Source organism: Numida meleagris, chromosome 2, assembly GCF_002078875.1.
Source record: "Numida meleagris isolate 19003 breed g44 Domestic line chromosome 2, NumMel1.0, whole genome shotgun sequence".
Lineage (NCBI taxonomy): Eukaryota > Metazoa > Chordata > Aves > Galliformes > Numididae > Numida > Numida meleagris.
In genome coordinates, this window is record NC_034410.1 from 110,604,306 (window position 1) to 110,621,970 (window position 17,665).

The following is a 17,665-nucleotide window of genomic DNA, read 5'->3' on the forward strand; positions in this document are numbered from 1 at the left end:
GGAGTGCCTTGACTCTCCGCCCGTACCTTGGGAGTTAGGACAGAAAATAAATCGGTAATTGTTTGCACAGCATTCAGACACTGGAGTGTTACTTAGAAAAGACTGTGACAACATTACCATTTCCATCTTTACAGCAGAGTCTGAATAGCAGGCAGGAAATCAGGCATGAAGCTGCAAACTGGGCAGTGGAAAATCATGCATTCCCTGAGCACCGTCCGGCTGCGAGATGTTGGGGGACAGTGGGAATGATATGTTATGTCGTCCATTGAAGGTGGCTTGGGAGTCAGAAACAAAGCGACCTCGGCAGTTCTAGTTCATGCAGTTTCTAATGTTAAGCGCTTTAACTTGGTGAAGTTCCCGTGGTGTAATTTCTCCTACAGAGAATGCTGAATTTATGCTGAAATTCTTGTTTTTCTATGCAAAAAAAAAAATAAATCTTCTTTAAGAAGCCTAGAGGTGAATTGGTACAGCTCAGTGTGACGCAGCAGTTATGTATGTTGGCCTGGGGCTGGTTTGTTCAGGAAGTACAAACAACACGTCAGGATACTCTTTGCTCATTGCACCCAGCTTGGAGCAGGGCCAGTTAATACTCTCACAACTATCCCAGGAACAGAACCACTCCAGTGCAATTATTCCTCTTCCAGTAATGACAGGGTGCTGCCTGCACAACTCGTACATGCTTTCAGTGATCGTCTCTCAGGTTTCATTGTTGAATGGGTGGAGAATTTCCTAGCAAACAAAAGCACGGTTTGTTCCCAGCTTCAAAGGAAAAATATGAATTTTGAGGTAACTACTATGCATTATTTTATTAAGATTTTTGCAGCTGCACAGACTGATACCAATCAGTAGGTGGCTTCCATTATTCTTTAAAAGTTGGCATATGACTGGGAAAACAAAACAAAACAAAAAAAACACAATAAAAATAGTGTATCAGCAACGGAACACTACCATGCTATTACCCATGGGTGTTCCAATTTCCACAAACAGCTGATAACTTCCGCTATTTTTTCCACTACTCTCAAACAATAGATACAGTCCTGAAATCCTTTTTGAAAATATCACAGGAACTAATCAAGAGCAGTTTGGGCCTTTCACCTCTGACTCCTTCAAGCTCCCCAGTCTCGGTGGCAATCTTTGAAAGGGAGAGCCTCTAAAACCTGTTCTTAAGCATGGCTACATCCTCATACTGTTCTTCAAAATTGTTAGTGAAGTTGGTACTTGGAGATGAAGTTGAGATTAATTGTTATTACTGGAGCTACTGCCTGTAACCTGGACTTTTGATAGTGCACAAGAAGTGTACTGAACAAATAATAGGCTGTACAGAGCCAAGTGTCTTGGCTAGGGCATCGCCATAAAGAATGAATGTTCGTCCATTGCAGTCTGACAAGTGCTACTACTTTGATAGCAGGACATCTCAAAATATCATGACAAGAGATGAAGTAATGCAGAAAATAGCAAGTAACAAGCTCCCTCTCTGGAGGTCAGAATAGTGTCTCTGCAATGAGAAGGGCATATGATGCCAAAACACAAGAAAATGCTGCCTTTCCGTTGTCAGACCAATGACCAGCAGAACTGCACTGCTAGGAGAGCAGTCAATGACACGCCTGCTATCCCCGTGCCAGAAAGGTGCTAGTGTGGTCTCGGTGCTCCAGGGTGATTACGGGGCTTCACTGCAAGGGGCTTATTGCAGGACGAAACACTACACCCCCTTCTGAGGTGTAAGTATTGTAAACCTTTCACTGCACTTCTGTGAAAATTCACTTTTGGCTACACAGAAAATTAAGCACTACAAAAGCAGTAATCATCTCACTAAACCAGATCTAGATACTCTCCCTTTCCTCCTCTCTGCTCAGAAAGCATCAGCACAGGATTTTTGAGAACGTATACCCCAAGCCCCAAATTGCACTTCATATCTGTTTAGTGACCTCTAGTTGCATGGCTCAGTAGCCAGTGGTTCAGATGTCCACAAAAGAAGGCAGTAGGCCTAGCTGATAGTTGGATTTGGAAAGAGCAGCTGGAGAGAGGCTGCACCTCTGCACTGAGCACTGTTGCTGTGGCTGCTACATTGCTGTGTGCTCCACAGTGCTCACTGAAGATGCTGACAGCTAGAGAAAATAACTTACCGCAGAATCACAGAATATCTTGAGTTGGAAGGGATCCATGTGGATCATCAAGCCCAACTCCTGGCTCTACACAACACTAACCAAAATCCAAAATCTATGTCTGAGAGCATTGTCTAAACACCTCTTGAACTCCAGCAGCTTGAGGTTGTGCCCACTGCCCTGGGGAGTCAGTTCCATGCTCAGTGCTCTCTGGTGAAGAACCTAACCCCCACCTGACCCTCCCCTGATGCAGCTCCATGCCATTCCCTCAGGTCCTATCACTGTCACCAGAGAGCAGAGATCAGTGCTGCCCTCTGCTCCCCTCATGAGGAAGATATGAGGACAGGAAAACACTCAACAAAATTCTCAATTCAGCGTAATTACATGGGTAGTTCAAATGATGAAACAGCCAGAAGAAAGGGAATCACCCTTCCCTCTCAATCCCTTTTCCTCTTCCTCCTCCTTTCCTCTGTTCCATTTGCAGCCTCCCTTCCATTGCTCTAGCTGGTGATGGTGAGATCCTGTTTATCTCACTGGCCCAGAAGAAGAACATTCCCATTTTTTTGTGGATTTAAGTTGTGCTGGAGCAGAGTTCAGGTATCCCACAGAAAGGCCTGAGCACTGCCAGGACTGGCTGAAGAGCAGCTGGCAGCTGCAGGGCAGGAGGAAGGGGCTGGAGTTCAGTGCTGATCTCCTCCCATGGGGCTGGAAGGTTCAATACAGGTTAAATGTCTTTATTGAACACTTGGGTTTCTCAGCGTGAGATAAGGTTCAGGGAGCTCAGCACATCTAGTTGTCTGTCGAATGAACAAGATTTGCAGTATAGTAGCATAGCGAAGAAGGATTTTTCAAGACTGAACATTGTGGTAGAGAGGTTAAAGCTATAAATACAGAGAATATGTGCGGATTACAGTAATTAAGTACAAAAGCCTTCCAAACTCATACAGAACTTCTCTGTCATGGGTATACTCTATGTCATGGTTTCTCTAAGGGCGTTTCTCTAGATGTGCTCCCCTTCCAGTATGCATTGCTAGGCAAAGTCCTGTGCGGGGCTGGTAAGGTGCTGTGATCGCAGCAGGCTCTGCGATGAATGCACGACGAGGGAAAACAGAAACCAAAATTAAAAAAAAGAAACAACACAAAACAACCAGTAACTGATACAGTGGAGCAAAATGAACTTTGTTAAAAGAAAGGAAAATGGTGAGGACCGAGGCGTGCGTGCCTTGCCGGCTGGATCCTCTCCTCAAGGAGGCAGGCCAACCCCAGCCCTGCGCTCCCCTCACTCCGGACCCCACTGCCTCCGCCTTCTAGTGCCACGAGCAAAAACCCCGAGCCCCCGGCCCCGGCGGTTCCGCCTCCCCGGCCGGCTGCACCCCCGCCCTCGGAGCATGCGCAGAGCCGGGCCAGCTCCGCCACCGCCCCCGCTCCGCGCATAGCGGCGCCGCTGGGACGTGGGGGAGCTGCCGTCGTTCTTCTGTGCGCTGATCCTTTCCCCGACGGTCGGGTCGGAGGTATGAGGGAGCTCTTTCCTTTTCTGCGCCCTCCCGCTCCCCTTTGTGGGCCCGGGGTGGTGCCCCTTTCCCGGCGGTGTGTGAGGAGGGGGTGGGGAGCTGGGGGAGCTGCGAGCGCGGTGCTGGTCACGGCACAGCAGGGCGGGGCGGTGGGGGAGCACGGAGAGACCGTGGTGGGACAGGCGTGGGGCCCCGGCGGGAAGAGAAGCTGCGGAGCGGGCCGGCCTTGCCGGCGGAGGAATGGTTTCGCCGTTCCACTGGTGGTGACGGTGTGTGTCCGCCGCTCCCGCGGCGCCCCGAGCAGCCATTTCGTGGGGCCGCGGCGTGCCCGCCGCTGGGAACCCCTCCTGAGGACTCCTCGGGCCGCCGGGACGGAGCGGAGAAACGAACGCTGTGTGCGTTGGCATCCGCTCTCTGGCTTGGGTTCGGGGTTTTGGGGTGCTGCTCCTTCCCGGTCAGACCGCGGATCCCTTGCATAAGGGCTTGCTTGCCAGTCTGCACCCCTGGTGAGCCCTTCCTCAGGTCTGAAATGGAGGCAGCACCTTCCCGAGCTTTCCTCTGTAAGGAGGGTAGCGCTCAGGGGCCAATTAGGTGATATCGGCAGGAAAACACCAGGCGATTAGTGGAGGTCACAGCTTGCAGAACAGCTGCCGCCTTCCTGCTGTTTCAACCTGACCTTCGGGAAGTCACTCCTAAGTTTCGAGAGGAAACTTAACCTCAGGGCTTTCGAGCTGTTCTGGAAGACAGAGTTGCTGCTTTAGTGCTGGTTTTGTGGCTTGCTGTAATCGCTGCATGAGCCTCAGGCATAAATCACCTTTACTCACTCCACTCCAGCTCCTTGTACTGTCTGCTGCCACTTTCAGAGACAGTGATAGCCACAGACCAGACGTCAGCTAGCTCTCAGACCGTGTTCAGCTCTGTGGTTTCCAACCCAACCAATGTGTTGGGCAGCCCGTCATCCTCCAGCCAAACCTGCATGTCGTCAGACTGCTCCTACCTACGGGACTCCCTGCACGGAGCTCAAGAGTGTCACGGGTGCTGCCCGCCCGTTGGTTGGGCGCTGCCCTTGGTCAGTAGGATCTGCTTGGCCAGGCAGCCTGCTGAAGGACCTTCTGGCCTGAGGATACTTGGAAACAGGGATTTCTTTCCTTTTTGCTTCTGTAAAAGGTTACTGTGTGCATTCTTCGTGTGATGAAACAACCGGAAAATAGTTCTGCCAGTGTAGGCTCCCGAGGTAGGGCAGGAGGTCAGCAGCCCCCGCTGTGTGGTAACTGCTCCCCAGCTCCTGTCTGAAGCCGGTCCAGCGGCTGCCCAGACTTTGTGTTCAGACTTGTTTTTACTGTGAGTCACAGATGGATTCTTCCTGAAGTTCCTGGCGGTCCCTGATGATGATAGCTGCTAAACGGTCATGTTTTGAACTAAATACAGTACTTTGGGGCATCTCATGTTGCCTAATGAGACGTTAGGTGCATATTTAAGTGTTAGAACTGTCTGTGTGGAAATTGAAAACGCTCCTTTTTTTGTAAGAGCAATGAAGCTGGTATGTGAGGAGTCAAGAATGCAGTTAGTGGTGACCGTTATTCCGGTTATTTATTGGAAAACCAAATATAGCATCCAGTGAGATTTTGAGGAGGAAGCTGGCAGGGCAACTCTGAGGGAGCTGTGGCACACCCTTGAGTTTGCAAGCTTCTGGCTGGGAAGGGATGTGGCCTGTGTGGCGGTGAAGTGGCAGGGTAAGCTGCTAGAGGGGTTTCTTGGGTGACTGGGGAACCAATACATTTAGCACTGCTGGTGCTCCTCTACAGAAAACATTGTGCTCCTCCTCATCAAGTAGAAAAAGTTTGAGATGACAGGCTCTGATGAGCGTTACTGGTGGTTGTGGCGCAGGGTGAGAGTGGACTGTGGGGGAATGGCCCAGCTGGAAGCATGATGGGTGTGATGCCATGGAATGGTCACCAGGACCAGAGTCCCAGCAGATGCTACACTAGGCTCTGCCTGGGCGCTATCTGTGCTGCTGTGAATATAATGCTGTGTGAAGCTTTACTGGGGATATAACTCTTAAAATGAAAGAGGGGAGATTTCAGTTAGATGTGGGGAAAGAAATTTTTCTCTCAAAGGGCAGTGAGGCACTGGCACAGGCTGCCCAGAGAAGCTGTGGGTGCCCCATCCCTGGAGGCATTCAAGGCCAGGTTGGATGGGGCCCTGCGCAGCCTGAGCTGGTGGGGGGCAGCCCTGCCCACAGCAGAGGGATGGAACTGGATGATCTTTAAATCCCTTCCAATCTAAGTCATTCTGTGCTTTTAGCAGCAGTAGGAGGTGGCTAGGGACTGCTTACCTGAGCAAGGGTTTTGTGAGGCTTTGGCTTGCATTTGCTGTTATCCATTTTGATTGAGCAAAAACATTTGCATTGATGGTGTTCAGGTCAATGTTGCCTTAAAATGAAATTTTAAACGGGTGTTAAACGTGTATGTTTGATTTATAATGTTTCTGGGTCTCGGCTATATTTGGTTTGCTTGCAATGACCTGACAAAAAAATATCAGTTGCAAGTAATTATGAACGCGTGGCCAGTTCTGTTGGGGTAGTTTAGATCTTTGTCACACTCTGGGCTCCCTTTGGAAATGTTAATTGTAGCCTGACATGATACTTGAGCTATTGAGCGCTCTGCTGAACAAGTAGAAAAGCTGTTGATGACATTAATGTTATGTGAAGAGACATCTATTGTGTTACTGCAGCATGACATTAAGCATCAGCTTTTTTTAAAATCAACTTAGTATCTGCATGTAAAAAAGCAGCAGCTCAAGAATTTATGTCTAGTGGCCACTTTCAGTCTTGAACGAATTAGGATCTCTAAACTAATCTTTGGATGAGAGAGTTAACCTCCCAGCCAGAAGCTTTTCATAATGCCTACATTAACTGCGTTAACGTTGTTTGTGCCACGTCTTGCAAAGCTTTATCATGTTCTTTGTTTCTGTCCTTTCCTTTGCTCACTTAAAACATTCCCATATTCAGCGGTGTAATGTCTTAACTACTCTTCTACAAAGTTCTGTTGATCTCAGTGAGACTTTGAGTGAAGGATTTCTCAAAAATGGAATTTTCTAAAGTCTCTGCGGCTCAGAGCTAACAGAACTACATGCCTTACAGGATCACGTGAAGTGTTTTTATTTCACTGCTTCCTGTTATGTTGTCACAGGGCTCTCTCCTCATCACATGAGGGAGGCAGGCTGAAGGCTGTGGATTTCGAAACTCACCACGGTCTAGGTCTGGCTGGTTCGTGGTCTGTTGCTTCTCTTTGCTGTGTTTAATATGGTACAAATGGACACAGGAAGCCAGTTCTCTTGAGTGACTTCATTATAGGAATGTCAGAAACGATGAAAGCCTTTAGATAGCGTGGAAACTTCTGAACTGTTTTCCTCAGTTGTATGTGAATTACTGTCCTACTTAGGAGATGGAACATAATTAGTTTTCCTTCTTAATCCTCATCGTCATTGCAGCGCTTCCTGTGAAGCTGTTCTCTGTGCAGGCTTTCTCATAGCTGAGACCTAAACTTTGACAGCACTAAGTAGAGTAAGCAAAGCCTGTTATACACAGGCTATTAGTGATAATAGATTAAATGGTTAGTCTTAATGAAATTTGTCTTTAGCGCTGTGTATCTGTAGTGCTAAGATTTACAGGTCACAACTTGCTTATTTAGTGCTTTGTCTGGTTTCTCTTTCGTTTCTGGTTTAAGCTTCAATGCTAGGTAAATACCCGATGGCTAACCCTTTCTTTGTCTTTCTCCAACCCAGTGAGGCTGCATCAACATGTCTCTCTATCCTTCCCTGGAAGATCTGAAGGTGGACAAAGTTATTCAGGTATGGTAGGCTTTCATAAAAGTAATTTTGGTAACAGTAATGGTCACGTTGGTATTTAAGACAGGGAAGGGAGGACTTTTACTAGATTTCATATTTTCCCTTCTGAAAGGGAAAAGAAAATGAAATGTGCCTCAGTCTCACCTGCATTTCTCTGTGTGGGGCAGGACCTTTGGAACTGTAGGCACTGCGCTGGGATTTCTTTGTTCTATCCCCTGTGCCCTGCATTATTCTTAGGCGAAGATACAGTCACGTAACAGCGAACTTTGATTTAAAAACAAAACCCAACCCTGCCTGGCGCTGAGTATGTGCTCCTTCAGCCTTTTGAAGACCAACAGCCAGTGTTTATATACTGTAACTAAAAACTCTTTACTACTTAACTTATGTGACCAGCGAGGTAATGGAAGTAGGGTATCTCTGTGCTGCGTACTGAAAGATGCACTGTGTCCACAGCAAATCAGTGTGATTATATTGAGAACTGGCTGGGGGGGGATTCAAAAAAAACCTAACCTGTTCTTACTGCACAGCGTTTGAGTTTGAGGTTTTTCTTCTAAGCACTTTTGGTATTGGTAAATAATGAGTCACTTTTGCTCTGAAACTTCTCCTTAAGTGTCACTTCCTGGAGAGAATAGGACTATGAAATCTATTTTTAAGCATTATTTCCTTAGAAAACATTCAGTAATTCAGTCATCATGTTGAATTCAGTGATTTATGTGTCCTGTTTGGCATTATATTTCACTATTCTAAAACTTAACCACACCTTTTAATGTCAGTAGCAATATTAAGGTGTTTGTTTCTGTCCTGCTTAATTGGTCTCTGTAAGGTAATGTTTTTGACTCCTTGTGGATGCTCAAGGCTAAGAAAGAAGTAGCTCAGGTACTGTGAGAAGAAAGGGAATTGACTTACTTTAAAACAGTCTCTTCTGCTTGTAAGCCAGTGAACAGTATGGAAACTAAGCTTAGCACGTTCATGTCAAATTGTGTATTTGGAAATTAATGTAAGAAAAATAATTGTGGAAAGTACTTGCCTTTCAGAAGGTATTAAAGTAGTAGCACTGAATTGTGTGGAACTTCACTTGCCACCTGCAAGCGACTGGCAGAACCCATGAGTAATACTTCTAAATGGTGAAAAGGTAGAACTGCTGGTATCTACCTGAAAAAACTACTGTACTTTCATACAGTACTAGATGTGCTTTTAAACGTTAAGTTTTAAGCTTTGTCAGCCAAGCTTAATGCACTTTTTGAAGATCATAGGCTCTTAATGACAAAATGGGGCTGAGGCTGATGGTGAAGCCTTCCTGTGTTATTCATGTAGTTCTGTCTCTGAGGAAAGGTGTGAGTTCTTGTTGAAGTAGTACAATAACACTGCTGCATATTGTATTAAATACTTCAAAGAAAATGACTGACTTCAGTGCTTCAAGGTGAATGGTAATTAGCGTATAAAAAAGAAAATACTTAGTCCACTGGCTGTGTAACAAAGATATCTCACACAAGAAAGATCTGCGATAACATATGTGAGTTTCCTTGCTTTTAGGCTCAGACTGCCTTTTCTTCAAATCCAGCTAATCCAGCAATCTTGTCTGAAGCTTCTGCTCCTATTGCTCACGATGGAGGTAAGGTCATGCACTGCACAGTATGTGAACGTTGCTGGTACCATTTGAGCTCTCCTTAACTCTTACCTCAGACACTTGCATATACCTTCGTACCACATGTGTGTTTGTAAACTTCAGACAGCAGCATGAATCTGAGCATCTTTCCTCTGGAGCATACAAACTTGCTTGGAAATGAGCAAGCATGAATCTCTGTTAATGGAGAAGTGCCCAAGAAAATGGAACTTCAGTGTTATCATGCTAGCAGCATAAAACTTTCTACAGCTTTCAGGGTAAAAATGTGTGTTGGAAAATGCAATGGACCTAAAGCTGTCTGACTCATTTCTTCTTTTTATCCCCATGCTCATGTGCACCCACAAAGATGCACAAATGTGCCTGAAAATCTGTAACTAGCATGACCAGCTGCAGTGCTGCAACAGCTGTCAAGGATGCTGGTAGAGCAGATATTAAAGCTTGGTTGGATGTACCTTTGTCTCCAGTTCTGCTCTTGGAGCTGGCATAACCAAAATGATTTTAAGGCTGGAATTTGTTTAGCTCATGGGAGACCCACCTTAGGTCCTGGAAGGTGAATCAGACCAGAAGGAATCTAAGATCTTACCCAAGCTGACATCACAGACCAGTTCTGCTTCATCAGTCCCTTTTTGGTTGCGTTCTTTCTGCTGCCTGGAGTTTGTGTTCTACAACTTCTGTGCCTTTCATATTGCTGACCAAGCGACATATTTTGACATCAGCTTGTCTCCAAATTCCTCAGCTGTTGTATCTGGCTGAAAAATGATTAATTGCTTATCAGATCACCATTCTGTTGGGGCATATTGACAATTTCTAGGACGTGCCAAGCCCACGGGGAATCCCTCAGTCCCTTTGGAGGCAGGAGAATATACATTATCATTATTGAGAGCTGTTGGATGTTTTGTGCTATTTGGAGTACTCTGTCTGTGTTGAATTGGAATGTAACACAGCCAGCAAGATGTATTCTGCAGTATTATCTCTTGATGAAGAACAGAAGAGAAGAATAAATTGTTGCTGAAATCATGTGCAGTTTTCATTCCTAAGGGCTTGAAAAGCAAGCAGAAGTTAGCCACAGAAGCAGCAGTCTTAATGATTAGTCAGGCTTGCTGATTGGTATCACTAAACCGATTTTGAAATAATTGTGGGTTTTTTTTTTTTCTCATGTGAAACAGATTACTTTCAGTTAACCTAAGTTAGCACTTAGGGACAAAAGTATCTTGGTTAGGTAAGAATATCTTATAGAGGCCTCTGAGTTCCTTCACAGGAAAAGTAGTTTTCAGTTTACGGTCAAATGTGGGTTCTTAAAGTAGTTGTTCTTGTACGTGTACCCATAAATGAACACTAGAAACCTAATTGATGTGTATGGATGATGCTGCTTGCTTTCATAGCTGCCTGGTGTAGCCTTTTGCTCTTTTCTGTCACCACTCTTTTGGTCAGAAGGGCTAGGTGGATTTATAAGAGTTCTTCTAACTGCTGCTTGTCATGTGGCACTGTTTAATTATCTGTGGAACAGCAAGAGCAGCATCAAGCTTTATTCCGGAGTAGTTTGAGTCAAGGTCTGACAAACCTGTGTGACTTCCTTTTCTTCCCCATTCCTGAACACCTGCTACTCTCAGAAGAGGAATGTCCTGCTGGATATGTCAAGGGCCATAGTTCTTTCTCTGTTGGTATGAGTAGCGTGACTAAAAAGACTTCCACTTGGAACTATGAGAAAATGGCAGCAGCTTGCTCATGAAGAACATTATATTCAACTGTACTCTGTGTGTGGCTTTTTGGGGGAGAGCTTTTGAAGACAAATGCTGTGTGTTCAGTACCTGTTGGTTCCACGAATCCCTCTTGCACTGTTCACTTCTATCTTCCATTGTAATTCTCAAATACGTTACGATATCACAAGATTTAAATTAAAATACATATGAATTGTATGCTGTTCTGTTAAACTGACAAGTCTATTAATGTCATGTTTTTCCTCACATAGGCTTGTACCCCAGATTATATCCAGAACTTTCTCAGTATATGGGTCTGAGTCTCAATGAAGAAGAGGTGCAGAGAAACTTGCCAGTTGCTCAGCCACAAGGGGTAAGTACCAGTCAAGCAGGTTTCAGAAACAACGAGTATAAAGACTAAATGTTTATCTAGCACTCTTGGTAGCGGGCTATTATTTGTCTTGAGTACTACACTTAACTGATCACTGCTACTTTTTAAGGAAAAAAAGTCATTTTTCTCCAGTTTTAAACTAAGCAGTGTATTTCCAGTTTGGAGGGAGGAGGAAAAGTGCTGGTGTTGTGATTTTTAACTCTTTTTAATCAATGTAAACTAAGTTGTCTGACTGTTCTGTTTTTATCAGCAACTGGTAACGCGACCTCCTGGTAATTATATGGTAGCTCCAGTGACTGGAAATGATATTGGAATTCGCAGAGCAGAAATTAAGCAAGGCATCCGTGAAACAATTTTGTGTAAAGATCAGGATGGAAAAATTGGACTTCGCCTTAAGTCAGTTGACAACGTAAGTATAGCAGCTTACTTTTGCCAGGAGAAATCCTACTGCTGGATTAAATTGGTAGTTAAACTAGCATATATATGGTTCCAAAATTGTCTCATGTATTATGCTTGCTCACCTGGTATCAGAATTTGAAAATTCTCCATTAGCTCAGAAACTCGAGCATGGACTAGGGTCTAAATTCACAGCAGCAATATGTTTTCATGTTTTACAGCACCTGAAGAATATTTGTAATTTTCTTTTTCACTCTGGAGAATAGAAGTGTCGTTGCAGAGCTGCTGTGTGTACTTGGCAGCTCAAGACTTCTTATCTTTGTGCAAACTCTGGGAGGTACTTACAGTTCAGCAGTAGGTGGAGAAATCTATGTGGCTTAAATGTAGATTCTTCTAATAGATTTTTGGAGATGTTAACAGAGTTCTGCAGTATGCTGCTCGTGAGGAAAATTAGGATAGCAAGAATGTCATTTTACTTGTATGCAAGGAATACTGTAAGAGTAGGTTTCTATTTGTTTCCCTTAACGTGAACGTACTACCAGAAGATAGAAGAGATTCCTAAGTCTGCTCTGAAGCTTCCCTCTTTTGGTATCTCTTGATTCTCAATGTGAAAAGCAGTATTCTTCTGTTGACTTTAGATTTTTTTTTTTTTCCTTTTGGCCAGACTGTGTAATCTGAATGTACAAAAAACCCATTGTATTCAAGGTTTCATATCGGGTTAAATTGATTCCGCATTTCTCCTAACCTAGAAATGCTGGAGTTCTCCTAGAGAGAAGTGTGACTTCTTCCCTGCATGTTACCCCTAGAGGGATTATCTACCTTCTGTTTTGACCTGCTCTCTTTGGGTTTTGAGGTACTTCAACTAGGAATAGTGGTGTTAGGTTTGTTGTTCTAATGCTTTGGTGTTTGTTTTTCCCTTTTTTAACAGTTCAGCAAGTCCTAATTGGTAGAAAGTTGAAAACTAGTGAGGTTGAATAAGAAGGAAAACTATGCTGTGGAGCTCCTAGCATTGCTGATCCATTTCTTAATCTACATATAGACTGTCTTACGCATGAATTCTTAGTCAAATACGCAGGAAGATAGGCAAATTTAGTGCTACTCTGTATGATGAGTTGCTCAGATTTTTTTTCCTCCACCCTGCCCCTTTCTTTTGCAGGGAATATTTGTCCAGTTAGTACAAGCGAACTCTCCAGCATCTCTAGCTGGCCTGCGGTTTGGGGACCAAGTTTTGCAGATCAATGGTGAAAACTGTGCGGGATGGAGTTCTGATAAAGCGCATAAAGTTCTGAAACAGGCTTCTGGGGAGAGGATTTCAATGATCATTCGGGACAGGTAAGGTGAACTGCAGGTACTCCAACACTGAGAACAACCATCTCTGGTTCTGTGGGGTTTGGGTCTCCCCTCGCTTGAGAAGCATTGCAAGCATAGTATGCAGACAAACAGATTCTCCTTTCTTCATATAGCTATCTAGAAGTGTTCCCTTTTATGGCAGATAGTTGCTATTATTTGTATTAACTTGCAAACTTCCATCGCACACCTCGTCTTGGTGTGATGAGGCCTGATGCCTTCAAGGTAAACTGATGAGTGCTAGCACAAGTTTAAATTCTGAATTCACAAATTCTCTGCTTTTTTTGTCACAGCTTGACTTGTGCTCACACTAACCGCAGAAGCAATAAAAGATAGCGTTGAATTATTCACTGCATTAATGTGTTGAAGACTTTCATTTGCATTTTTATTTAGCATCAGAGTTTCCTTCTGAACTTTGCTTACCTATGAATTGTGACGTGTTTATTACAAGTATGTTTGGCAAAGCAGTACGAGTTTAAAACTGGTATTAGATGACTCCATGTGGTATAATGGGAAAGATTCAGCATGCAGCCCATAGGCTGAGAAGACACATCATATGCAGTGTGACTAAGTAGGTCTGCAGAAGCTTTTTCAGTGTTACGTTTTAAGAGTGAAGGTTGACCCCAGTGGGGGCATAAGGCTTCCACTATGTTGAACTAAAATGCCATGGTAGTAGATTTCCTTGCTGTCTGCCACTTCTGTGCCTGACTTCCCACCCCACTCTTGGACTTGTTAACTTTGGAAAACAACTTAAACGTTTGTTGCCTATAGCATGGTGGCAATGCTGTCGGGGAGGCCTTTGTCTTCAGAATTGCACAGTTGAGCCACAGTTGTTAAAATGGCCTGCAGTATGTCAGCTGCCTGATAACATTTGGATGGCCATTGGTGTGGTTTATTGTTAATTTAGAGGGGGGAATATCTATAGAAAAGAAAAAACATATCAGGTTTAGAAACAAGTGTAGGTGTGGAATGTGACTCTTCTCTGGAAAGAAGAGATTAAAACAGCAATTATTCACAAAATGAAGTCTAGCCCTACTGCTTTTCATCGTATTCTAAGAGAGCTGTACTTCAGCTACATGAACTTCATGCGAACCGCAGGAACTGAAAGAGCGTGTAGTTCTTTCTGTGGTTTAGCAGACTGAAAATGTGGTTTTGCATTTTACCATTCCTTTATTTCTTACAGGCCTTTCGAACGTATTATTACTATGCATAAGGATAGCACAGGGCACGTTGGCTTCATATTCAAGAATGGAAAAATAACCTCAATAGTGAAAGACAGCTCTGCTGCGAGAAATGGACTTCTTACAGAGCACAACATCTGTGAAATTAATGGCCAGAATGTAATTGGGCTGAAGGTAAAATAAGTACAGTGTGGTTGACGTGGGGTGCGCATATGTTTTTGCGCAGTAACTTTATTTGGAGAGGGAAAACGATATATTCTTGAATGTTTATAAAACAATTAAGTAATGAGAGGTAACTTGATCCATAACCCGACAGGAGACACCCGTTTTAAGGCTTCTTTGCTGTTTACTATCTGTAAACGGGGAAACTCCTCTTCCTCTCTGCATCTGCCTGTTACGCTTAGCCCTCTGTTGTTTAAGTTTAACTTTACTGGCAAAATGTAAGGAATGTTCCCTCTGCCAACCTGTGTCAAGTTGCAGTAGGACGTCTGTATTGCTTCTCCAGGCAGTTCCTGTAAAGAGTAACTCCACAGATGTTTGGTGATTGGCACTGTGAGTTGGTGATTTACCCTGAAGGTTAAAACCCTGAAGTAAGGGGAGCCAAGCATCTCTGAATGTGTCTAGAAGGAGCTCCTGAACTCTGTTTTATTAGTCATCTTGAGTGATGTTGCTCATACAACTTCTTGTTCAATAACAGGACCCTCAGATTGCAGACATCTTGGCGACAGCTGGAAACGTAGTGACAATTACCATCATGCCTTCAAGTATTTATGAGTATATAATAAAGAGGTAGGTAACAACCAACCAAAGCAGCCACAGTGTAATTATAATCAAGTTGACAACTACTAGCTTTTGCAGGTTAAATAGAATGTAATTTGCTCCTGTCATGAGAACAAGCTTGATAGAAAGACTGCTTAAGATGGGAAAGTCTGACAATGTGCATCATCTGATGACTTTCATCAGACTGGGATGTCTTGGCTCCGTTTCCAAGCTGCTGCTATGGCAGTGATGCTCCTTTGCTTTTTCTTTACTTCTGTAACCCTTTTCTAAGCATAATTTGAGCAAGTGCTTTGAAGTGCAAGTCTTTGTTACCTTGTACCTAAAATGCTGTTTCTAGTGATGTAGCTGGTGTTGTAAGCAGGATTCTTGGCAGGATGTAGCTGTAAAAAAACTAGTGTTGCCAAAGGATTACAGAAACCAACCTGAATCTCTCCTGCAAAAAATAGGGCTGCTAGGAGTTAATAACGCTGTAGTGGTTTGAATGCTTCATGTATAAATAAGAATCTTTCTTCCACTCCCCCCTGTGTTTTAACAAAACTTTTTCCAGATCAGCCACCTTTCCCTACCGCCTGCCTTCCCTCCTGCTTGCGACACCATTCCCACAAATGGCTGCATCCTGAAAGATGTTCATAGCCACCAAGTTGAGGTAGCATATACGTTAGGCATTGGGGTATCTCTTTTGCATATGCCATTTAGCACAACTTTTCTTTAACAATGTATTTGTCAAGAACAGCGGTGTGAGAGGCCGGTATTTTTAATTGAAGAGCTAGCAATGACAGAGATGCAACAACAGTTTCTTAGACTTCCGCAACTGCCTTGCACAACTGAGCACCTTTTCCTTTTCTTTAGGATGGCGACTAGCATCATGAAAAGCCTCATGGATCACTCTGTTCCTGAAGTCTAAACTTCCATCATGCATGTGCGTGTACACGTATAATGAGAATTCCGCTAAACTTGGCCTATTATACTCAGTGATTTCTTTCTTCTGCACATGAGCCTTTCTGGAGGCCAGGAGAAGTTATGCTGTGTCAAGCACCTGCATCTGCCATGGCTGGGAATGTTACAGTCCAACATATCTCGTTTATTCGCAAACTGTACAACTTGTAGCCTTATATGCTTAACAAATGTGAAATTCCAATTACGTTAGGACTTCTTTTTGTAGGTCTCTTCCTTAGTTTACTACTATGATAAGCCATGCAACCGAAGGAACCAGATGTAACTTGCAAAGTTAAGTGTTGTTAACTAGGGCAATGCTGTGCTTTGTATGTTTAAAGAAAAAAACAAGTATTTTTACTGCTTTTTGTTGGCAAGAGTAGATTTGCAATAGCACGTTAGAAGTATGGCTAGTAGTAGTTTCTTTTTTGTTCTAGTAAATACTGTTTACACAGGAATGCCAGCTAGGCTGAAGAGAGCTGAGGGCATCACTCACTAAGTGTAATGAAAAGTAGTGTACAGATAATCAAATCTTTTTATTACTTGTTATACAAATTGTAACTAATACGCTTCTCTCTCGCCTTAACCAAGTTCTTAAGGATTCAGAAGTAATGAAAATAAACGACGGAAACTTTAGATGGTGTGTATGTGTACTCAATGAGGTGAGCTAAGACAGGCTTTGTTCATTAAGCTCAGTCTCAGCTGAAAGCAAAGACAAGTTGGGAAATAAGCTTAGCTAGAAAGCTGTTTAAAACTTTACAGCCAACGCTCAAATGTGTTAAAAACGTGGATTGGAAGTGTTTACACAATACGTGCTTATTTTCTGCCTTCTGTTTAACATGTAGAATAGGAGGAGTGCTAATCGTGTAGTTGCAGTTGTGCTCTAAGTTGTGTTATAGGTATAGGGGGTCTGGTGGGGATTGAGCTAGCTTTCTTCAAAGTAGCCCCGGGTGCTGCTGGGGTTCAGATTTGTGTTAAGTGTTGATATCCTGTGTGTGTTTGCAGTGAGGCTTTTTGCTTTTTACTCTGCCCTGTGTTCCTAGAGTAGGCTGGGGGTGGACAGGAGGCTTGAAGGGACACAGATGGGATTTCTGACCTGAACTGACCAAAGGGGTATTCTGCGCTGTTCAACATCATGCTTAGCAATAAAACGGCAAGGGGAGAAAACACTTGCTGAAGCACTGCTTGGGGACTACCTGTGCCTTGGTCTGCTGGTAAGTAGTGGTGAATAATCATCTTTACATTGTTTTCTTTTTTCTTAATTTTCTCTTCCCCTTCTCTTAATAAACTCAACCAACAAACATTATTCTAGCTTCTCCCCTTCCATTTCCAATCCATCCTGCTCCATGGTAGGTGACAAACTCTCAAGACTCAACTGAGTCTTCAGGTGTTCTGAAGTTAAATGCCAGGTTTAGTAATCTGTTTCCTTTTGCATGCTCTGCTGCAGACACTAATTGTGTAAGCATCAGTCTTTCTTCCTCACAGTTTGTAGTAGTATAAAGTCATAGCACATAATCTTAGCTTAGAATAGGTATTAATGAGGATAAGATGGGCATGGGAGATCAATTAAGATACTTGTTCTGAACGAACTTAGAACCAGAAGTGGACTGGGGAAGATGGTACCTTAATTGCTTGCTGAAGAAATATTTCGAAAGGGGAATGCAACACCTGCTTTTAAAGAAAGCAAACAGTTCAGAGCCTGACATGTAGCACATAGTGGCTATGGGGCCACTTGTATTGGCACACCCAGGTAGCTGTGGCTTTTCCCATTCGCAGAAGCTATGCTTGGGATAGAGCTGGGAACTTCAGTTATGTCTGTGAGACAAGTGCCTGCTCTTCTTCCTGGGCAGGTTG

General features: G+C 43.8%; 1 protein-coding gene across 1 annotated transcript; it reads left to right on the forward strand.

Moving 5' to 3' along the window:
* Window positions 3,458-16,447, forward strand: SDCBP (syndecan binding protein). Its single transcript, XM_021386464.1, has 9 exons — window positions 3,458-3,613; window positions 7,400-7,465; window positions 8,996-9,074; window positions 11,056-11,156; window positions 11,425-11,583; window positions 12,727-12,902; window positions 14,101-14,272; window positions 14,796-14,887; window positions 15,728-16,447. Exons 2-9 carry the CDS (start codon window positions 7,415-7,417, stop codon window positions 15,780-15,782), a joined length of 885 nt encoding a protein of 294 aa, XP_021242139.1. The 5' UTR covers window positions 3,458-3,613; window positions 7,400-7,414; the 3' UTR covers window positions 15,783-16,447.

Coding starts and splice junctions, on each gene's coding strand:
- SDCBP (XM_021386464.1), top strand. CDS start 7,415: ATGTCTCTCTATCCTTCCCTGGAAGATCTGAAGGTGGACAAAGTTATT. Junction 12,903..14,100: donor TCAATGATCATTCGGGACAG/GTAAGGTGAACT, acceptor TATTTCTTACAG/GCCTTTCGAACGTATTATTA. Junction 14,888..15,727: donor TATGAGTATATAATAAAGAG/GTAGGTAACAAC, acceptor CCTTTTCTTTAG/GATGGCGACTAGCATCATGA.